This window comes from Brienomyrus brachyistius, chromosome 23 (genome assembly GCF_023856365.1).
Source record: "Brienomyrus brachyistius isolate T26 chromosome 23, BBRACH_0.4, whole genome shotgun sequence".
Classification (NCBI taxonomy): Eukaryota; Metazoa; Chordata; class Actinopteri; order Osteoglossiformes; family Mormyridae; genus Brienomyrus; species Brienomyrus brachyistius.
The window spans coordinates 10,897,881-10,921,421 of record NC_064555.1 but is presented as its reverse complement, the minus strand read 5'-3'; the positions used below and the strand labels follow the sequence as shown (position 1 = coordinate 10,921,421).

At 39.6% G+C, this 23,541-nt stretch overlaps 1 protein-coding gene and 1 long non-coding RNA gene across 6 annotated transcripts in view; one reads left to right on the top strand and one right to left on the bottom strand.

The window, feature by feature from the left end:
- Positions 1–9,495: 9,495 nt before the first annotated feature.
- LOC125718996 (uncharacterized) lies at positions 9,496–10,044 on the bottom strand. The gene is made up of 2 exons (XR_007384997.1): positions 9,901–10,044; positions 9,496–9,581 (listed from the first exon to the last, which is right to left on the bottom strand). It is a non-coding gene; the product is annotated as an uncharacterized LOC125718996 (long non-coding RNA).
- An 87-nt stretch (positions 10,045–10,131) lies between these two features.
- The window catches only part of LOC125718975 (tropomyosin alpha-3 chain-like), a 32,494-nt gene continuing 19,084 nt past the window's right edge, over positions 10,132–23,541 (top strand). The window contains exons 1-6 of one of the 5 annotated variants that reach the window (XM_048993334.1): positions 10,132–10,270; positions 10,957–11,086; positions 11,542–11,717; positions 21,102–21,235; positions 21,744–21,861; positions 21,951–22,021. In XM_048993334.1, coding sequence (XP_048849291.1) covers positions 11,586–11,717; positions 21,102–21,235; positions 21,744–21,861; positions 21,951–22,021 — 455 coding nt within the window. In that variant the 5' untranslated portion in view covers positions 10,132–10,270; positions 10,957–11,086; positions 11,542–11,585. Of the gene's footprint in view, positions 10,271–10,956; positions 11,718–21,101; positions 21,236–21,743; positions 21,862–21,950; positions 22,022–23,541 lie in introns of all 5 variants that reach the window. The other 4 variants (XM_048993333.1, XM_048993332.1, XM_048993331.1 and 1 more) reach the window with 4 other exon arrangements.

The following is a 23,541-nucleotide window of genomic DNA, read 5'->3' as shown; positions in this document are numbered from 1 at the left end:
CCAACATTGATGACCTGGGGTATGAACTGCATCAATACAAGATATTTTTTGAGAAAAAAATACAGAGTGGAGTGATTCAAAAGTCATCCGATGCAGTGGAGATGATCCGTTTCACTGAGTCATACAAAGATGTATTTTACAAGCTCTTTAGACTGTGCATATTAGCTGTGGCACTCCCAGTGAGTTCCTCCACTTCTGAGCGGAGTTTCTCCACATTAAATCTAGTAAAAACCTACTTCCAGTCCACCATTACTGATGAGCATCTTGGCAATCTAAGGGTGCTCAGCATTGAATCCAGAAGGGCCCAGGCTTTGAACCTTGAAACATTTGTGGACCATTTTGCTAGGAATCATCAACGCAGAATACTCTTATTGTAGTGTTACAGGGTACTATTGCAAATAATAGAGGATGAGAGACCATTGTGTTTGATTTATCTTTTTCTTTCTTCCTTCTGAGAAACAGAACAGAAACGGAATAGAAAATGTGACTGTATATTTAAGTTTCATGCGGTAAAAAAGTCACTGTATAAAAAAAATACATACCTACATAAATAAATAATAAGAAAAACAATGTCATTGTAATATCATTGTACAAAAAGTTATTGTATACCAAAAGAGAAACGTTACTGTACAAAAAAGAAACTCTGTTTCAAGGTTTATTGTGCACATATACAGCATGTGAAATCTTCTGTTTGAAACTCATTTGTAAGTCTTATTGCTTAATGTTCAATTTATTCTGTTCCAAATAAATTCACTCCATATATTAAACAATTCAATATCGCCTCATATTTGCCCCCCTGGTAAATTTGGTCTAGAACCGCCACTGGCGGGGAGAGACGGAAAGCCCCAATTAATATTAAAAGTGGGCACTGTAAAAGGCCTACCCTTTCCTGTCTGTACTTAAATGCTAGGAGTATTAGAAACAAAATTCATGATTTAGAGGCTTTTATTTCATCAGACTCTTATGACATTATAGGAATAACAGAATCATGGATGAGTAACAATGATGGAGAAGAATATAATATGGATGGTTACATGTTGTTCCATAGAGACTGGATAGGCAAGAAGGGAGGTGGTGTTGCAGTATACGTAAAGGAAACCTTGCAGGCAAGGGAGTGTCATGCCCCAATTGTCCACTCGTTCCGTGTGCCACGCCTCCTTGTTAATCTCGTGTGGATTCCCTGTGTTTACCAGCTGTATTCTGTTGCTGTCAATAGTCCAACGTATTTAAGTCCTTGTTTAAGTGTGTTTGCCCAGTCCGGGCATAGAAGTCTTACGTCCGATTCTGTGCATAACCTCATTGTTTTCCCAATAAATCCCTCATTCCCCAATCCTCAGTTTCCCTGCTCCTGCTTTCCCGGTATTAATGCATGACAGGGACCTCACTGATAAAAATAAAAGTACAGAAGCTCTATGAAAAAATGTGGTGGTTATGGGTGATTTTAATTTACCTGGGATACAGTGGGACATAGTCTCTGGCTCTTCTGTAAATGAACTTGTGATGGTGGAATTAGTACAGGATTGTTTTTTACTCAGTTTGTTAATACCTCTACCAGGTGAGAAGCCCTTCTTCATCTTGTTTTCTCTAACAACTAGGATAGGATTGGAAAATCAGAGGTTTTAGAACCACTAGACGGTAGTGATCATAACATTATTAGATTTGAGGTCAATTTTAATGTCCGAAGAGCAAAGTTCAAAACAAAAACATGCAATGTTAGGAAGGCTAACTTTAAATGGTATTAGACTGAAACTAGACACTACGTTGCACTTCCTGCTACTGATAACCCTTGAGAAGTATGTTTTCAATGTTTAGATTTTTTTTTTCTTGTAAGGAAATTTTATATATCTGGGTGACAAGCGGATTATGCCGTCCCATACAGCTGGCATGGCGCAACTTGGTGTTGACTGAGAAATACCCGATTGGTCTGCAAGTTCTTGCTGAAAAGCACCTGTGGCTAAGAACCCGAGAATAGACAGAACTTGTAAAGGAACAGGTATAGCGCAATTCCTCATCGTCCGCCTTTGTAATGCTGGCCCCAGTTCAGCACACAGCTCCGAAAGGATTGCTCTTGGAAATCTGAATCGACTTAGAAGCCAGTCATCATCATGAGCCAGGAAATCACTAAGATCCGTGAATACGTGTTCTCTTCTAATTCTTCCATAAGCTATGCCTTCCAATAATGCAAGAGCTGCCATGGTAGTTACAATAATTCAGTCATTTTCTGCACCGTTTTATTGTTACAAATTAATTTAAATCAGGGGTCGTACATTTGTAAAAAACACACAATCAATGTCGGTGTATTGGATAAAGTCAGTGTCATATGATTGTGAGTTTAAAAAGGGAAACCACTGTAGCAATGATTTGCCACTGGGTGTCGTCCATTTACAAAACCGAGCAGAAATCTGCGTACGCCATGTCTGGAGCTGCTCTAAGAATGTGCATAGTGGTACGCCAAGTTTTTATACATCTCGACGTGAGCGTGGAAACAGATGTACGCAACATTTTCGTGCGTACATGTTGTACACGCTGAGTAATGAGATGTTTCTCCAGAGAAAGTTCCAACTCATTTATTGTTGGTTACACTGAAATATAAAACACAGTTGTCTGACCAATAAGCAGGCAGCTACTTTTTTACCGTTGTCTCTGCTAATTTCCTGTAACGCAGAGACTTAACCAGACCAAGTTCGGATAACACAAACCACCGTTTAACCATCCATGTATATAACATGGGAATCAACAGATATAACAAACACTGACAACAAATACATCAACCACAAAATTACTTATCCTTCCCATTAGAATGTGAAGCACACAAATATTATTCAGCCAACCCGCTAATATTACCACATGCGTTCGCGCACGGTTTGTTAATTAACTTACAAATAACCGTGGAGGTATTAGTAATGGGGCTCGGCAATTTAATGAACTCACTGTGCAATATATTACTGTTTATGAATGGGATAGGACAGTTATCTTGCTTGTACACATATTCTCACCTGCAACATAAAACACAGCTGTCTGACACATGTGCAGGAAGCTACTTTTTACCGTTGTCTCTGCTAATTTCCTGTAACGCAGAGATCGTCGTGCCAATTATGTAAGTGAGTAGCAGCTGCTACCCTCTCGCGGTAGGGGTGGGTTTCCTTTTATTTGTGACAGGGAAAAGCAGGTGAGCTTCCTGTCTCACTCAGGCCGTCAAGCGTGCATGCCAACAGATAACAACAACAAATAAACATCAACACAAGATTCATCTGGGACAACAGCACGTCTATGCGTGCTTCATAGCTACCTAATGCACCCAGGGTACTACACCCACACCGTTTATACATTGATATGGCGTGAGGTGTTTGGGAGCAGGGCCTTAGCGAGGGTTTAAAAAACAATGAGGTCTGAGACCGGGGGGTTGGGTGGGTCTCATCAATCACACATTACATGCAGGAGGCTTGTTTTCGGGGACATACAGTAGGCAGTGTTAAATGAGAATTCATATCAATTAATTGATAGTTTAGGTTATATGGAATATTATTTAGCACTATATAACGTAGAATACAAGTATTATGATATTATTAAAAAGTATGTCAAATATCCATGATGTAATCATTACAATGTAAACATAATGTAATCAACACAATGTAATCAACTGAGTATGTATCTGCACCTTTTGTTAGTCTGAGATTCTGTTAGCTACTTTATGTTAGTCCTGAATCTATGAATATTCACTTTTTTTAACGTATATTTTATCACTATGTTAAAGGACAAATATATTATCAACCTTTTAGTTAGACAATGTGTAAAAGGCTGAAACTGCCTAGGTTTACTACTGAAGGAAGGGATTCGCCTGAGTTCACCAGAAGTTCACGGCTGAGCATTTTTAAAAAACCAAGTGGAGCTGCTCGCGCCACCATTATGTTCAGCCGAGAGACCAAACGGTAAAAGAAATGATGGACAAACTTATCACCTAGGGGTGTGGATTAAGGGAAAAAACAATTATTGTGAATGGCTGAAGGAATGATGATGCTTAAGTGATGAGATATTGTTAAATGATAAGAAATTATATAAAAATTGGTGTAAAACAGTACTGGACACACTTTTACGTGTCCAGCCTTGGTTGTAACTTCATTGTTGCAATAAAGACTGAATTCTGGATAATGCACAAGCTGACCTCTGACTTCTGATTTGGCGGGGAAGGAGAAAAAACCACGACAGTTACAGAAATTTATGTGGAGCTGTTAAAATGAATGCGCCTTACCATAAGAACATAAGAACATAAGAACTATACAAACGAGAGGAGGCCATTCGGCCCATCAAGCTCGCTTGGGGAGAACTAAACTAATAGCTCAGAGTCGTTAAAATCTTATCTAGCTCTGATTTAAAGGAACCCAAGGATTCAGCTTGCACTACATTATCAGGAAGGCTATTCCATACTCTGACTACACGCTGCGTAAAGAAGTGCTTCCTTAAATCCAGCTTGAAATGTTCTCCCGCTAATTTCCACCTATGGCCACGAGTTCGTGTATTTAAACTAATGCTGAAGTAACTATTTGCTTGAACAGCATCCAAACCTGTTAGAATCTTATATACCTGGATCATGTCCCCCCTCAATCTCCTTTGCTTGAGACTGAACAGATTTAGCTCAAGTAACCGTTCCTCGTATGACATTCCTCTAAGACCAGGAATCATTTTTGTGGCCCTACGCTGCACCTTTTCTAAGGCCACAATGTCCTTTTTAAGATATGGTGACCAAACCTGCACACAATATTCTAGGTGAGGTCTCACCAAGGAATTGTATAATCTTAGCATTACCTCCCTTGACTTAAACTCCACACACCTGGCGATATACCTCAACATCCTATTGGCCTTTTTTATTGCTTCCCCACACTGGCGAGAATGGGACATGGAAGCATCAACATACACACCAAGGTCTTTCTCATGATCAGCTACCTTTATTTCAGTGACACCCATGAAATACCTGTACTTTATATTTCTGCTCCCTAGATGGAGTACCTTACATTTATCGACGTTAAATTTCATCTGCCAGGTATCGGCCCAGTCACTAATTAAATCAAGATCCCGCTGTAGCTGCTGAGCCACTAATTCAGTATCTGCTACACCACCCACCTTGGTGTCATCTGCAAATTTCACCAGTTTACTGTATATATTGGTATCCATATCATTTATGTAAATTAGGAACAATAGTGGTCCTAAAATCGAACCCTGCGGTACCCCACTATGAACGCAAGCCCACTGTGACATTGTGCCTCTTATAACTACTCGCTGTTTCCTATCTGTTAACCAGTTATCAATCCAGGTCGCTACGGTACCTAAAATACCAGTCGCTTTGAGTTTAAGTAGGAGCCTCTTGTGGGGGACAACATCAAAAGCCTTTTGGAAATCTAAGTAGATGACATCACAGGCCTTCTTATCATCAACTTCCTGAGTAGCTTCCTCAAAAAACTCCAACAGATTTGTTAAACAGGATCTACCTCTTCTAAATCCATGCTGGCTATCCCGCAAAATGTTATTGGAGTCCAGGTAATCTATCATTTTCTCTTTGGTTATAGCCTCCATAACTCCATAACATTACCAAATGTATTTAGACTTATAAGAACATTATAGAGCATAAAAATATTATAGGTATGAAGATTGTAATTTAAGGTTATTTGTAACCATATATAAAAATAGATAAAAACGAAAAAGAAATGCTTGATATTAACACACCATTACAAGCCAAAGTCAAATACATTTGTTTTGCTATTCAAATTTGGCTTTCAAATGTTTCTATGGACAATTTTATTGATACTGTCCTCTTCATAAGTCCTTTATTATTATTTTTTATTAATACCGTTATGTGAAATGTTAGTTAGACTAATCTAGCCCATTAGGCATTATGAAAGAAACCCGACCTTTAACATGGCCAGAGTAGCCTAGCCTACGTTTACATTTTGATGTTTCATACAATTATCTATTAATTAGCAGGTCACAGTTTTGAAACGTTTTTTCAGATAATGATCATTGTCTTGTCTTACCGAATAATATGCGCACCCTCCCTCAAATGCTGCATAATTACACACACACACATCGTGAATTTAAACTGGTTTCAGTGAAGAGAGTCATGCATCCTCATGCTGATACTGAATGCTCTAACTCACAAAACACAAAGCAGACTAGTAATAACACATTTAATCTGAATTAAGAATGCACTTGGCCTGCAGACATTTCATATGTTATTTTTAGCTCTTAACAAAAATACTATAACAAACCTCTGTGGGCATTAGAGGTATATCCTTTAGCTATCCTAGCCCCATTACCCACAGGTTACCCGCCCAGCAAGCCCAATGGATACACGCCACCAATTAAGGGATCAAATACATCATCTCTGTTTAGCTAACCCTCAGCATAATACAACCAGCGAGGGAACAGATATAAACGGGCCGTACTCCCGCCACCGGAGTGTGCAACACAGCAACTCAGTAAATAATCACCAGCACCCAACTATCACAAAAGCACAGCAAGCCAGGAATAATTCTAATTCACATTCTGTTGTCTGTCTGTTTTTTTTTCGTGAAAAGTTAGTAAATGACTAAGCTAGTGTGTTTTGAGGCTTGGATGCACATCGCGGTTCTATAATTTCACAGACCTAAAGTTAAACTCTAAAGCCACTGACCACTAGTGTATGTGTGTGTGTTTGTGCACATGAGCATGAACAAACATTTATTGAAAAAACTAATTTATTAAAATAACTAAGGCTTTATTCTGTCAATTTTGTTTTAAAATAAAGCCAGCAGATAAACGGGACGTTATATTCCATCTGTAGTCTCGCTGCATAGTGGATGACCGCTGGCATTGTTGAATCTGGACTATGTTTCATTAACTATCAAGCAGGCTGCAGCTCAGTTACCATTATCAACTTAACATTATACTCCAGCAAGCATCTCAAATCAAGCTTGAAGATGAAGCTGGGGCCATGGGGCACCTTGTATGATGTCTTTATTAAAATAACTAAGGCATTATTCTTTAAAGTTTTTAATGTGTATTTAATGCATGATGCTACATGCAGCTTACTAGTTTCTATTGAATGTAATTAAATAATTATGTCCATCTTCTTTAAAATAACAAAAATGTATTGTAAATTCTTACATCCCTGCCTGATTCCACAGTACCTACCCCACACTTATGTGACACCCCTCCCATCCTTCCATGGCTTGTGAGATAAGAAAAGCACACTTCTGACTGCCTGGTCTATCATTTCTCTCTGAGGTTCTTCCTCAAATCCCTATGCCTAAATGCCTAAATGACTTATATCACACTCATACTAATTTAAAATTTCGCTATAACAAAACGATCCTTATACATTTTAAGAAAAAACTTAAACTACATATGTCAGGTGCTTTTTTTTTTGATTAAGCAAACTCTAAAGGCCCTCCTGTGGGTGCATTCTTGTGCGCATGTCCGATACAACTGAAGTTTGAAACATTACCAAAAACCGCTAATTTCGTTTCTTTAAAATTTAGAAGTCTATTTCTGTCTGTTTTTTCGTGATAAGTTAGTGAATGACTAAGTTAGGGTGCTTTGGGGTTTGGACACACACCGTGATCACCAACCTAAAGTCAAACTCTAAAGCCCCCGACCTCCGAGGTGTGTGTGTGTTTGTGCGCATGAGCGTGAACAAACATTTACTGAACAAAACCTTGTTTATTAAAATAACTAAGTCTTTATTCTGTTAAAGTTTTAAATATGTGTTTTTGATGCTATTTACTAAATGCTGGCTACTAGTTCCTATCCGGGGCTACGGTGCCATCTCTGGATCGAGCCTTGTTTTATGAAATCTGCAAAACTTTGCCGGTTACCTTCCATATTGGAATCTTGAAGATGTTTTTGATGTATATTGCTAAATACCATTCACTATTTCCTACAGCTATTAAATGTAACTAAATAACCGGAAGCATCTGTAACGACTGGGTGCCGGACGAGCAAGCGGGGTGCGGGAAAGCAGGATCAGAGAGATCCGAATCCAGGACAATGGGTTTATTCGGGAGTATAGGTAGACAATGGAGCAGTCGGTACACACGTCAATGACCAGACTGGGGAAACAGACTTGAGGCTAAACAGATTCAGCTCAGCTAACATCTCCTCATAAGACATTCTTCTAAGACCAGGAATCATTCTCGTAGCCCTACATTGCACCCTTTCCAAGGCAGCAATGTCCTTTTTAAGGTATGGTGACCAAACCTGCACACAATATTCTACGTGTGGTCTGACCAAGGAATTATATAATTGTAGCATCACCTCCCTTGACTTAAACTCCATACTCCTAGAGATGTAACCCAACATCCTATTATTTATTGCTTCCCCACACTGGCGAGAGTGGGACATGGAAGCATCAACATACACACCGATGTCTTTCTCATAAATCAGCTACCTTTATTTCAGTGGAACCCATAAAGTATCTGTACTTTATATTTCTGCTCCCTGCATGAATTACCTTACATTTATCTATGTTAAATTTCATCTGCCAGGAATCAGCCCAGTCCCTAATAAAATCAAGATCCTGCTGTAGCCTCTGTGCTGCTAGTTCAGTATCTGCTACACCACCTACCTTGGTGTCATCTGCAAATTTAACCAGTTCACTGTATGTACTGGTGTCAGTATCATTAATGTAAATTAGGAACTATAGTGGTCCTAAAATTGAACCCTGCATGGATGCAATGACTCTCCTGGAAAATGTTGCCTCAAGTGGTGTTGGTGGACACAGTAGCAGACAACAGCAAATGTGACCATTTTGCCCCTAGTTTTCCCAGTGTTCCTTGAGATGCAAAGAATCCCCCGATGCATTGTCTGGATGGACAGTGTGATGGCTAGACCCTCCTGAGAGACATTGCAGACAGTTTGTGAACTGTGGCAGCGGACCAGTTTGGGTCTGACAGCAGAGCAGCAACCCAAAAGAACAAGTGCAAACCCACTGCAATCATCGAACACCAGATAAATACCGGAGATGCCCCATCCATCTGTTTTTGACCTCGCTTGCTAGTGCTTACGTAGTGATAGGCAACAGAACAGAAAATCCTCAGGTAAGAGTGATGTGGCACCACGACTCCTATTAGACAGAACGAATTATTCCGTTTACCACCATGACTTGCACCATGAATATGTGTGTGATTGTGTATTAATGTTGTAAATACTAAGTGTTTACTGTAGAATGTGTGAGTTTCCATTACTGTCTACCTTGAGTGTGAGTGTGATGGTGTCAGTTTCCATGTCTGCACTGCTGCTGGTTGTCAATGGCAGGGGGCTCTTAAGTCTGACTTTCCATTTTAAAGGAGCTGTCATCTCTCTTATTTAAATTTAAATGACCCCACACATGTTTCAGTATAATGTATATTTGCAAGGGTTATAATATTCTAACCCAAAGTCATCTACTACTAATACTCCATTGTCTGTGTTTGTTAAGTTCCACTCTAGTTCCACTCCAAAAGGACACTCCGGGACAACTCTTGATTCACCTTTCGTTGAGTTTTATTTACCAACTTAGACTTGTTGGTTTCAAGTTAATCAACCAATGTTTGAACCGTCAGGTTGATAACCTACAAAGCACAGATACAGAGGTTCACCATGTCATTCTGTAAGATGTTAAAACAATACATGAGCTTTTTAGATTATATTAATTAAATTAAGGTAAACAAATGAACCATTCTAAGTATTTCAAATGAATTAATAAAATTAATCTAGTGAATTAAGTTAAATCAAATAATAGATTCCATTAAATGCTCGCTTCAAACAACAGAACAGTTAAACATCAAATGTAATAAAGACAATCAAACGTCAAACAGACAATCAAATCAAAATGAAAGCTTTTGCATTTTAGTTCTTTCTAACTAATATAACCTAATAACATTTACCAACCATTGGTGTCTTTGGAGTAAACTCTTGAGTAGAGCTTGCTGTGCTGTTCCTTGGCTTGTTTGAAGACTGAGCTACCATTCCTGTTCAGGTGTTTTCATTTGTGATCAGCAGCCATTTTGTTGGTGCATTATGGGAAATGTAGTTTTCGACGGTGGTGGCAACCTTAGACCTACTACTGTTCACTTATAACCCAACAGTGTTGGAATGGCAAAACTTGCACATTGTGCACATTGTCCTTATTTAGTCATTCTGAAAGTATGCTTCATTGCTGTGGAAACACTACAAGACAGAACAGCCAAGAAGCAAAAAATTCGTGATGTCACTGGTGTATCATTGCCAAACTGCTAATGCCTTGTTGCTTTGAGCTAAGGTAGGACTGGAAAGCTGTAGATCTGTTTACTAACAAAATCTTCGTTAATATTATAGCTTTTCAAATATTTTATATTGCATAACAAGCAACTGTTCAGGTTCCATAGTTCGAATCGATATTTTTAAAAATCTTCATTTCACTGATAAGAGTAGCATGGGCATATTGTTAGGCTGTTTGTGCACGTCGGCGCGTGTGTGTCCTTACCTGTTTGCAGATACTTCAGTATTGCACAAGATTCTTGACACAAGATTGAGCCACAATAAATCACGCAGCTAGTCTGAGCACGTTTCTTCAGATGGGTCACAAGAAAATAGCAGAAAAGGTGCAGGACTAGTCAGCCTATACCTGTACTGCTTTGCGGAAAGGCTCCCGAAAGTTTGCCTGAAAAAATATGTGTAGTACATGTACATGTGTAACAGAATTGAAGCACTCTAAACATTTATGCACATGTTTAAGATATAAGATAATCGGAAATGTTTTACGTTAAGTCTTTCCAAAACATCCATTAAAAAAACCCCACTCTACATTTAAGGATAAATACTTTGAGAGACCGGAGATTGATATAGATCTGTTCCCTGATTAAATCAGGCACTGTACTGTAAAGGTGATAAAAGTGTTCTGGATTGAAGTATATTTTGCGATACCACTTAACAGTGAAATAAATATCCTCCTGTGTCACGACGCAGATTTATGTAGGGGAAGTTGTGGGAATGGCACATTCTGATCCCAGATCGGCGCTTGGAGCCGCTCCCTCTCGGGACGGCGGAGGACAAGGCGGAGTCGACGGATGTTGCTAAAAGGAGGAAGAGGAGGGAGGTGCGCGTGAGCGACCAAGCATGAACCTTTACCTGGACGACGTTTCGGTCGGTCGCTTTAACTAGTTCCCCAGTAAACCTCGAGTTAGGCCACCTGTCGGTTAAGTGCTCCTTTTTCCAGTCGACTCACCAGTATAACTTTCCAGCAATTGACTACCTACTAAAGTAACTGTTGCACTGGTTTTCTTTTTTTATGAAGCTGTGTCGTAAGAAAGAGAAAAACTGTCAGCTGCTCGACCAACAGTTTTGTAGGTAAAACATGTGCCAGTTGGGATATCGTGATTAAGCAGCAGTTATAGAGGGTGGTTTTAGTCGACTGGGCGTTATTTGCTTGGTAACTGGAAGAGCGCTGCCCGTTGTGTCACGCCTAACCAGCTATTTGAGTTAAGAGCTAACTTAATAAAGTTTTATTTATAGTTTCACTTGATTAATTGCGTTTTTGGCTACTTTGTCAAGCGCCGTGGGGAACTCGCTAAAGTTAATAAACAGCGAAGAAGACTATGGCCGGAGCCGGTAGCGTGGAGGCGGTGAAGCGCAAGATTAAGGTGTTGCAGCAGCAGGCGGACAAGGCTGAGGAGAGAGCCGAGGCGCTGCAGAGGCAGGTGGAGGAGGAAAAGAGGACGCGAGAGCAGGTACCCACCGCCGGCACCAGGGACACAGGGCACCCCGGGCCCGGATCCTACCAGCAGCTTTCGCTTTCTTTGACTTCCAGCAGGGATTCTGTTTTACTTTGCGCCAACACATGCTTACAATAAGCTAGCAGTTTTGCGGAATTGCCGTATTAAGTCTGTGTACGCCTTAGTTGGCCCTTTAACCTCATTTCCTCGAGGGACTAGCTGACCCTGCTTTCTCTCCAAAAAACTGCTTCTGATGGATGGATTAAGTAATTGTAATAAAATGCAAACCGAGTTTGTGGAGAGTGTAATCATTGTATATTGAAATGAATTCAGAAGAAGGGTGACATTCAAGTCAAATATGTGGATCCAAACGTGTATGTTTATACACACAAAAATTAACTCTTAAATACAAACTTCGATTTGGGGTTTAGTTGGGTTTGGTGGTATATCAGGGAAAACTGAATTTGTTTTGAAATTAAAATGGAAAACAATTAGGAACAGATGTTAGAATAGCAAAACCTAAGATGCTTATTTGCACATATGTAAAATAAAAAAAAAAAATCAAATATAAATACAATAGGGTTCCAGTACTGTGTGATTGGCCCCCTACCAATCAAAATGAACCAAGTCTTTCTAAATCCCATGTTACCTACTACTTTTTTTTAAGCCCGATCTGGATTTTCTAGCCAATGCGACTTGGATGCCACAGAAAGACTAATTACTGAGGCTGTTTCAGCCTTGCTTCATACACACACATACATACACACATACATACATACATACATACATAGATAGACAGACTCTCTCTCACTATTATGATGATGTCTCAAGTGAGTTGGCACACTGGATATATTTCCAACCGATGGTCTTATCAACTGCACTCTCTCCAATGCTGGGGTAATTTATTGGGAAACAAGGTGTATTTATATTCTGTTGCTTTGTTTGGATGGGGTGATAGGAATGTCCTCCCCACTGGAGTACAGCCTGGGGGCTGTTTTTTTATTATTCTCCTCCTCTCTCCTCATGTTATTCTGTTTCTTTTCTTCTCTCTTCCCCTGTCTCCCGACCAAATCAAATGTATGTATGAAGCGATGTAGCCACATACCATAGTTATGTTTACTGTATTCTGTTTTCTCAATCTGAACTGAAATGAAGCCAGAAGGCCAAACTTAATCAAAAGACTAAACTGTGTGTTCTGATTGTATGGAAAAAAAACCTATCAACATGTACTGAAATGTTTAACAGGAGATTGTCTAAATTGACTTGAATGAACTCTTTTCTAAATTATAGTCTTCTGGTTCTAGAGTTTATTTTTTTAAATGCATTACAATGAAATTTGTTATTGTACCGAGTAGAACGAAATCAAGTAGCAATTCTTTTGGTGCGTTGACACACAGATATCCGTTAACAGTGGAGAGTGTTGAGCTGCTGAATCTGTGTGCATGCGCCGCTGTCGTAATATTGTCACTGTACAGAGTAGTGATCCCTGGGGAAGTTGTCAGGTCACTAGAAAGGGGTGTGTGGCACTCCTGGTATCTCTCTAAGAGGAGGTCCATGTCTTTAGAACTCTGGTGCCCCCTGTTTTGCTGTATGGCTGTTGGACATGTATGCAATCCAATTACCTGAGATGAAGACTGAACTCCTTTGTCTCTTTCGTGAATCCTTGGATAAAACTAGTTTGACTTTGTGTCGAATGAGCGGTTGTTCAGGGACTGCTGAATGAGGTACATTACTTGCATTGTGAGGGAGTGTCAGTTACGGCACTACAGCCATGTAGTGTGGTTCCCTGAGTGTCATCCAGCTTGCAGGATCCTCATTATTAGGGAACCAAGCAGCTAGACCAGGCCAAGGGACATCCACATAGCACCTGGCTGCGGCAGACGGGCATTTCCTGGGGGTGGAACTGGACTGTGTGTCAGCCTGGGGATTCAACAACCAGAATCCCAAGGTGTTTCGTTATCTGTTGGGTATGGCAATGTGCTGTACCAATGCTTGCTTTCTAACCTGATCTGTCCTGAGCTGACCTGAGCTCATAAAGACTAGACTGCACGATTCTGGAAAAGAAATGTGAATTGCAATTCTTTTGCACAGAATTGAGATCGCTGCTTTTTTTTTTTATACAAGAATTTTTTTTCTTAAACATTTATTGCACTCATTAAACTGCAAAAGGATACACAACAAAATGTGACTGTGCCAAACATATAATTGTTCCAGGATTGGCATATGAACTTCTGACAGCAGGAAGGAAATGCTCAAATGGTGATTCTATTATGGTAACTAAAAGTGCCAGTGAGGTACTTTTTTGGGGTGGGACTTGAAATGCTTTCTTTGTGGATTTGGTTATGCAAAACAGCCTGCTACTGAAACACAATACAACTGCCATCTTGAAAACAGTTGCAAACTCAGAAAATGATAAATAAGGTAGTAGTAGTAACAGTAGTAAATGAAGTAACCCAAGCTTTAACTGCAATGTGGTTAGAAGAACCAGAAATCGTGATAGCACAAAAAGAAAGTGTTTTCTGTAATATACAGATGCTCCTTTACTTACGAATGAGTTGCGTTCCGAACGGCCGTTCATAACTTGAAATGCAAGTCATTATTCATCATCATTTTAAGGGTATACGCAAGTACCAAGAACTAGGATGCTGGGAGAGTGCACGCTATGCTGCTGCACGGTGAGAGTATCAGCCAGAAGTGATAGTAGTAAGCCTGCCACGATAACAGATTTTATTGCAATAAACAATAATATTGCCTTTGTGAGACCATTTTCAACTGATGTAATAATAACATTAATGCAAGTACACCCTTTCAACGATCAGTAAACTTTTAATTTCTAGAGAATATTTAACACTGAGACTGGAAGACATTTTTAATATCCAAAATAAACAAACAAAACAACCAAAAGCAATAAATAAAATGGATTATGAAGACTCTGTAAACAAAATTGCCCTTAAAATATTAAACATTAGACTCAGAGAGGGAAAACAGGCAAAACTGCCAGTTAGCACTTTTGGTTTACAAAGATCCTAACTAACAACAAAACACTCCATATAAATAAAAGCAGGTGCCTCAACAGGCCATATGCAAATCTGTAGCTACTTTAGTCTAGCAAATTCCAAGCAAGAAATATAATTTATTGCCACATTTTACTTTACCGCTTATAGTGAACACGTCTGCCTGTGCGAAATTGATAATTATAATCGGATGATCATCATATCCGATTTTTTTTTTTTCTTCATGTCTTAGTCTAACGCCAGCCACAACTTGAACGAATAAGACTTCCCTTCGTATCCGTGGATGTAAGATAAGGCAATCATCTTAAAGCCTTTCTCTAATTTACTCGTTGGTACTTTGGAGAAAGATTTACAAAAGCGATGTACGTTGTTGATCATAAGTTTGGACAAGTCCTGTAAACGGCATGTCATTTTTCACAGACCGGAAATGAGTGAGCCGCATTTCCATGAACGCGGAAGCTGATGGGCAAAGAGCCCACTGGCACAAGAGTTCATGCCTCATTATTAGTGATGTGTCGTTGGCGAACAAGACAGTTCTTTGAGCTGACTCTTTTTAGTGAACGATGGGAGCCAGCTCCTGTTGAAGAGCCGTTTTATTAATGTTTATAGAATTGTCCGGGTTTTTGAGCTGCCTAAACTATGGGGCGCCGTTTGTAAAGATAGCAAACATTTTTGTACTTGCCACTTTTTCAACATTTAGTGCAATTTTCTGACATTTAGCTAGAAGTCAATGGTGTTGTGGATCATCAGGTTTTTTTGCTGTGTAAATTATGTTCAAAATTGTTCAACATATGTAAATATAAATGGCTTGTCTATATATAAATATTAAATGTAAATGTTAAATATAAATGTTAAATGTAAATATAAATATAAATGTTAAATATAAAACTTAAATGTAAATGTAAATATAAATGTTAAATATAAAACTTAAATGTAAATGTAAATATAAATGTTAAATATAAATGTTAAATGTAAATATAAATATAAATGTTAAATATAAAACTTAAATATAAATCTAAATGTTAAATGTTAAATCTAAATGTTAAATGTTAAATCTAAATGTTAAATGTAGACTCTAAATGTTGAGAACGTATGCAAATTAGCCACGTCCATTTGCGTAAAATGGGCGGTACCGACGAGAGCGCAGGTTAGGGCTGATGCAGGACAATATGGCGAATTCCGCTCACTTAGAGGCCATAGAATGTGCAGTTTTGGCAGTTGTTCGCGCTGCGTTACATGGTATTGCTACACAGCCGGGAGCAACATCATGTACACCTTCCACTGTGACATCTGAAAGCTATGAATGTATTTTGGGGCGGGAGGGGGATCGTGGTTATCGGTCACATTTCAATAACGGCAGTGCACTCATGCACATCCAGTATTAATGCCCCTACATCACCGATATCAGTAAGTTCTGACTTTAGTGACAGCTAACAGATAGGTAGCAACATCAGTCTGCAGAGTATTTTTGTAAAATGTAACGAATACATATAGGTATACATATATTTTTTATTTATGTGTATGGTAGCTTCCTGTTGGCTAGACAATATGATTTTTCATTTGCACATGAAGACTGTTGCATTAATGTTTCCCCTTCATTCCATTATTATTACTGCATACTTTTTCTGTTTGTCAGATGAAAATCACTAAACACATCACATGAAAGATAGCACGTTCGCGTGTCAGTATTGACCAATATGCATCAGCCCTAACCTGCGCTCTCGTCGGTACCGCCCATTTTACGCAAATGGGCGTGGCTAATTTGCATACGTTCTCAACATTTAGAGTCTACATTTAACATTTAGATTTAACATTTAACATTTAGATTTAACATTTAACATTTAGATTTATATTTAAGTTTTATATTTAACATTTATATTTATATTTACATTTAACATTTATATTTAACATTTATATTTACATTTACATTTAAGTTTTATATTTAACATTTATATTTACATTTACATTTAAGTTTTATATTTAACATTTATATTTATATTTACATTTAACATTTATATTTAACATTTACATTTATTTATATATAGACAAGCCATTTATATTTACATATGTTGAACAATTTTGAACATAATTTACACAGCAAAAAAACCTGATGATCCACAACACCATTGACTTCTAGCTAAATGTCAGAAAATTGCACTAAATGTTGAAAAAGTGGCAAGTACAAAAATGTTTGCTATCTTTACAAACGGCGCCCCATACTAAACATTAAGGACGACAGTGGCCGGAACACATTGTCTTTCAAAAAAGCCCGCTTACTAGACAGCGTCTTATTTTTAACAATCTCAAATCGGGTCACACTAATCAGTATCAGGTTAAACGAAGAGAGCGGGGGGGTTTTTAAAAAGAGCCGTTTAGGAGCCCGAAAGAGCCGGCTCTTCTTGGTGAGCTGAGCCAAATGAGCCGGTTTGCTAAAAAGAGCCGATATTCCCAATTGCTAGGGAGAGACACGAGGAAGGCAATTTTCATTTATCGACCTCATTTTAATTATCATGCAGTTAATTGATTTATCGTTTATTGCAACAGGCCAAGATGCTAGGCAGAATTGGTGCGCAGGAAAAAAAATTGATATGAACTGGCAACGGGAGCCCAATTAACACGGTTTGGACTTAGTCCTCTTCGTTCGTATGTCTGAAAGTTCTTAAGTAGGGGAGTGTCTGTACAAAGACAGCATGGTATTGGAAAATTTCTAAGTATTGCAATGTAGTTTTGTTGTAATAAATATGTGGGTATTTATAAAAAAAAAGAGTTCAACAGTTTCTCAATAACCCGTTTAGGAGTGATTTAAACAGCAAGGATGAAAATTATGATTCTCTGAGTACTAATGCAACGCTCATGTAAAAGCAGCCGAGGTGAACTTTTAAAACTGATTTATAAACATATGCTAGATAATCTTGAAAAGGAATAATTATCAAGTTTTGCTAGTTTTAATTATTTTTTAAAGAAAAGCCTCATCTTAATCTAGCTTACTGGCTAATTAAGAATTGCACATGCACAACGTGCAATACTTGTATTAATATTGCACATCAATCAGGCCTATAATATACAGCCATTTTTCGAATTCAGTACAAAATACCCTGCCTCGCGCTGTGATGTCATTCAGCGCTGGTTCCGGTTTTTACACTGGTAGAAAACCAACACCTTGAAGTATTGTACTTTTGGCACTTTTCTTGAAGTACCGAAAGTAAGGTACCTGGTGCGGTGAGAGAGTGCCCTTTAAGACAGTGTAGAATTATGGCATTCTTGAGACTCTCCGGGGAAAAGTAGGAGTGCTTGTTTTCATCCAACTTGTATAATATGATGCAGAAGAAGCATTATAATTTAGAAATGAGATTGCATAAAGGTGTGAATCGAGATCATGTGTGTTTTTGTGATTAATTGTGCAGCCCTAATAGTGGTCTTTATGTGATACACACAACTCTGTCTTTAATAACGAAACTGTGCTATTAGTTACTTAAACATGTAATGGTAAAATTTTCTGTTGACCCCTGTTAGTTTGATCAGACTTTTCATATACAATTTTCTTGCTCTGTTTTGTGGTCCTTCTCATTAGTATGAGCATCCCCAAATGCTGATCCCTCCGCATTGTCTTTGGTTGTCCCAGGTTTTCTGGTTCATTTCTGTTCTGATTGGTGTTGCTGTTTTAATTTTGCTGTAACAGCAAAATTGAATTTTTCTATGCGTGTGTAGTGTGGTTTTTCCCTTTAAAATCAAAGGTGAGAAATGAAAAGGACTTATTTGGGCAGATGAATGTAAAAAAATAATCAACTCAGATGAAATGATAGATATCCATTTCTTCAATTCAGTTTGCATTTATTCCAAAGTTTAACTCAAATAAATTAGGTTTAATTATATTGGGTATAGCATTTGAGGTATGCGGAGCACACCTGAGCTACTGGAGTGTAGATTGCTCTGAGCCAGAGGTCCCAAAGCTGACCTATGGCCCAAAAATTTTACTGCCCCTATACGACGTGAAAAATTTTGACTTTTATCAAAAACAGCACACGTCATGGTCTGGAATGTAATATATTGGAAAGCCAACATTTAACACAGTGCATTGACCTCCTGCTGCATATAGCTGAGGATCTGACTTGTTGGTCCAGCTCATCCCACAGATGCTTCACTGGCTGTCCACATGATGCATCAGAAAATGCGATTCATTGGATCAGGCAACATTCTTCCATCATCCTATGGTACAGTTCCAATGCTTTTGTACCCTCTATAGGTGCTTTTGATGGTAGGCTGGGATTAACATGGGCACTCTGACTGCAATGGCTATGCAGCCTCATACACAACAGAGCTTGATGACCTATGTAATGGTCTCGTGAGCATAATTAAATTATTCCTCTGCTTTTGCATAGTCGTCTTCTGTTGGTTCAAACCCGACAGGATAGCCTTTATTCACATTCCACATTATTGAGTCTAGGCTACCTAGCACCCTGTCAGTGGATCATGGCTTTGCTCCAAGAAGGGAATTCTCAGAAGGTACTTGCCGTAGCTGATTGTGAGTGAGCACCCCACAAGCCTTGTCATTTCGGAGATGTTCTAATGATATGGTTATAACAATTTGCTCCTTATCAGCCACTAAGGTCTTTACTCTTGCCTATTTACATTTACATTTAATTTACATAAATTATATAGATACCAATATATACAGTAAACTGGTGAAATTTGCAGATGACACCAAGGTGGGTGGTGTAGCAGATACTGAATTAGCGGATCAGCAGCTACAGCGGGATCTTCATTTAATTAGTGACTGGGCCGATACCTGGCAGATGAAATTTAACGTCGATAAATGTAAGGTACTCCATCTAGGGAGCAGAAATATAAAGTACAGGTATTTTATGGGTCCCACTGAAATAAAAGTAGCTGATCTTGAGAAAGACTTTGGTGTGTATGTTGATGCTTCCATGTCCCATTCTCGCCAGTGTGGGGAAGCAATAAAAAAGGCCAATAGGATGTTGGGGTATATCTCCAGGTGTGTGGAGTACAAGTCAAGGGAGGTAATGCTAAGATTATACAATTCCTTGGTGAGACCTCACCTAGAATATTGTGTGCAGGTTTGGTCACCATATCTTAAAAAGGACATTGTGGCCTTAGAAAAGGTGCAGCCTTTTCAAAAGGTGTAGGGCCACAAAAATGATTCCTGGTCTTAGAGGAATGTCATACGAGGAACGGTTACTTGAGCTAAATCTGTTCAGTCTCAAGCAAAGGAGACTGAGGGGGGACATGATCCAGGTATATAAGATTCTAACAGGTTTGGATGCTATTCAACCAAATAGTTACTTCAGCATTAGTTTAAATACACGAACTCGTGGCCATAGGTGGAAATTAGCGGCAGAACATTTCAAACTGGATTTAAGGAAACACTTCTTTACACAGCGCGTAGTCAGAGTATGGAATAGTCTTCCTGATAACGTAGTGCAAGCTGAATCCTTGGGTTCCTTTAAATCAGAGCTAGATAAGATTTTAACGACTCTGAGCTATTAGTTTAGTTCTCCCCAAGCGAGCTTGATGGGCCGAATGGCCTCCTCTCGTTTGTATAGTTATGTTCTTATTTCCTTGGCATTCAACATGTTGACTATGAGAACTGAATGTTATGTTACAGTGTAACATATCCCAGGCCTTGTTTTTAAGAGTCAACATTATTCGCTTCCTGTCATAATGTTTTGGCTCATCAGTGACTGTTCATATAATGTCCCAGAAAGATGGGGCTGTCTACTGAAGCAGCTTATCTTAAATTTGTAATACCTCGTAATTTAACATGAATAGCAATTGCATTTCAAAATGACCCCTATGGAGGGTTGTTAAATCAGGGTTATTTACAGTCATGAACACATTTTTTTGTGATTACACCATTAAGGATGGTATTCTTTGGGTCATCAGGTACTGCAGGTTGGTTATTAATTATAGTAGTTTAGCTCTTATTGTGGATTGGAACGTAATTCAGAAGCAGAGTTCTGTTTACAACTATTGGTTTTCCAGTAAATAATTGTTTCCTCAGAATTCAAGTGAAAGGGGTGTTTTGTCTTTATTTTTCCTGGCTGTTCATTTCTTTTCACATTGGTTTGCCTTTTCTACCATTGAAGCTTTCCTTCACAAGTTAAAAACTTAGGCATACTGGTACAAATTCCAGCTCAGACAGGCTGTCATATCTATAAAGCACTGAGAAAGGGTGCCTCATTTGAGTGTATACTAATTTCGAGCACATGAGTACTGTCAAAGAGCTAGAGAAGTTGGTGGTCATTTCAGCATAAAATGCTGATTGAATCTTCTGCCCTTTTGTCATACCAGCAAGGTAAAGTAAACTGGTTCTTCTGAGTGTGCAAGTATGTTTCATCATGCCTGCTCTGATTTTTCTGGGCAGGCTGAAGCTGAGGTAGCATCTCTAAGCAGGAGGATCCAGCTAGTGGAGGAGGAGTTGGACCGTGCCCAGGAGCGGCTGACCACCGCCCTGCAAAAGTTGGAGGAGGCTGAGAAGGTTGCTGATGAGACTGAAAGGTCTGTGCTCCCTATAGCGGAGGGATGGGTGGGGAGTGCTGATTAACTGGAACCATTATCTACAGCTGTGACCAAAGGGCCTTGAAGGACATCCAGGTCTTGTAGTCCTTAGTTGAACACACCGAAATTCTTTGGCTGGTTTCAGTGGTACTCAGCAGGATTAGAGGTTCTCTCTAGCCTATTTTAATGGACAGACGACTTTAATGGACAGTCCCCCAACACCCCCCCAAGATTTTATATAAGCTAGTGCAGGGATGCCTGACATTTTTTTAGTGTGCGATACTTTTATTCCGAAAATCTACAGAATCACAACGGTATTGTCGTCTTCCGTCGATTTGCCACTCTTGAGATAAAGCATTATCCATTAATCATCTCGCTATCACCCTGGAGACCCCTGAGGTAGTAGTATTATTTAATGAATTTATTTTGTTATAAAAGAATGCTCAGACTGGTGAGGTAAATCCAGCTGCTAAATAAGGGACTGCTACTTTCTTGGTCTGTATTTCAGGGGTATGAAGGTGATTGAGAACCAAGCCCTGAAAGATGAGGAGAAAATGGAGATGCAGGAGGTTCAGTTGAAGGACGCCAAGCAGATTGCTGAGGAGGCTGACCGCAAGTATGAAGAGGTGAGCTCTGATGCCTGCAGGCCTTGGGTAGGTCCCCCCATGGCTGAGCAGAGTGGTACTTATGTATGTGCGTGTGTGTGCGATCTCAGGTGGCTCGCAAGCTGGTCGTCGTTGAGGGAGACCTGGAACGTGCTGAGGAGAGGGCGGATTTGGCAGAAGCGTGAGTCACACAGATGTGCATATACTGTCAATACCCACAGTACAGGTGGAGATAGCAGCAGTGCAGGAGTTGCTGTTACTCCAATGCAACACTGTGCTGCACCTTCTTCATTTCCAACACAGCTACTGAAGAGTAATGCATAATGGCAGCTTCGCACAATTTTTTCCCCCAAACTATTAATAAGAATTTTATTCTGTCCCAGTTTAGCAATTTAAAAAAAACCATGTCCATGTAGTACTCTTCAATTGTTAGCAGCTTAAGTGAAGGGAAAATGTGGTTTTGTGAAAAGGAATGCTGTTAGCTGCTAACTATGCATGTTATTGAATTTGTAATGCTGTTAGTGTGGGACTTACTTGCAGGCTTTCCAGCAATTTTGAACCTGCAGTGTTCTGTGAAAATATATAGGGTATTGTCCACCCTCCCCAGTTCCTGCTATAGTGCTATACATTCGTTTCAGGAGTTTCCCCATGTTTCGCCAATAAATACTGTATTTATTTTTTTCTTGTAGCCATAGTAAGCTGACCCCTCCTCAGACAAAATTGGATGCAGTGAGAACTTTTTCGGGCCCTTTTCCACTGCACCAGGTACTGTGCTTTTGGTACTTCAGTAAAACACCAAAAGTACAGTACTTCAAAGTGTTGGTTTTCCACTGGCATAAAAACTGGTACCGGAGCTGAATGGCATCACAAATCGAGGCAGGGTATTTTGTATTGAATTTCAAAAATGTCTGTAATGTATTACAGGGCTGGATGATGCATGATATTAATACCAACTTCACCTGCTATGCACAGGCAATTCTTGCATTGCTAGTGAGCTAGATTAAGATCAGACTTTCCCTTACCTTCAATTCTGTACGGACATTATAGCGCAAGGTGTTTTTGCTAAAACATTTTTACTCTGTCATAGGGATAAAAACCTAGCAGTGTGACGCCCGCTCCGTCTGCTCCTCGTGTGTGCCACGCCCCCTAATTACCCACGTGTGATTTCCTGATTGTGCCCAGTCGTGTCTTGTTTCCTGCTGCCTTGTTTCATGTTGCCTTGTTTCATGTATTTAAGTTCCTGATTTGTACTAACCCGTGTCTGTCATTGATGTCAGTCTGCGTCCAATGTTCCCGGCTCCCCGAAGCCCGATTAAACCCTCGTTTACCCCGATTCCTGCCTGCTTGTCTATTTTGGATCGCTCGCGCTCCCTGAGCGATCTTCAGTCCAGCCCGTCCTGCATTTCGCGTGACAGAATGACAGACCAAAAAGGGAAAACAGCTTCCGTAACTGAGGAAGATTACATCAGTTACGTTGAACAGCTGTTGTTTTGGATAGCCCAGCCCGGCATCCGGGAGGATTCCCCGGCGTGGGATCTCATTAGCCGGAGTTGGGATCTCCTGGACCGGATCTCCCTGGAAGAGGACGCGCACCTAGCGGAGGAGGTGTGCGCGAACTTCCAACGAGTGGCTGAGCTCCGGACCGAGCAGTACGTCGCGCCAAGCGAACCAGGGACTATCCTCCCGGCGTCCGCCTTTACG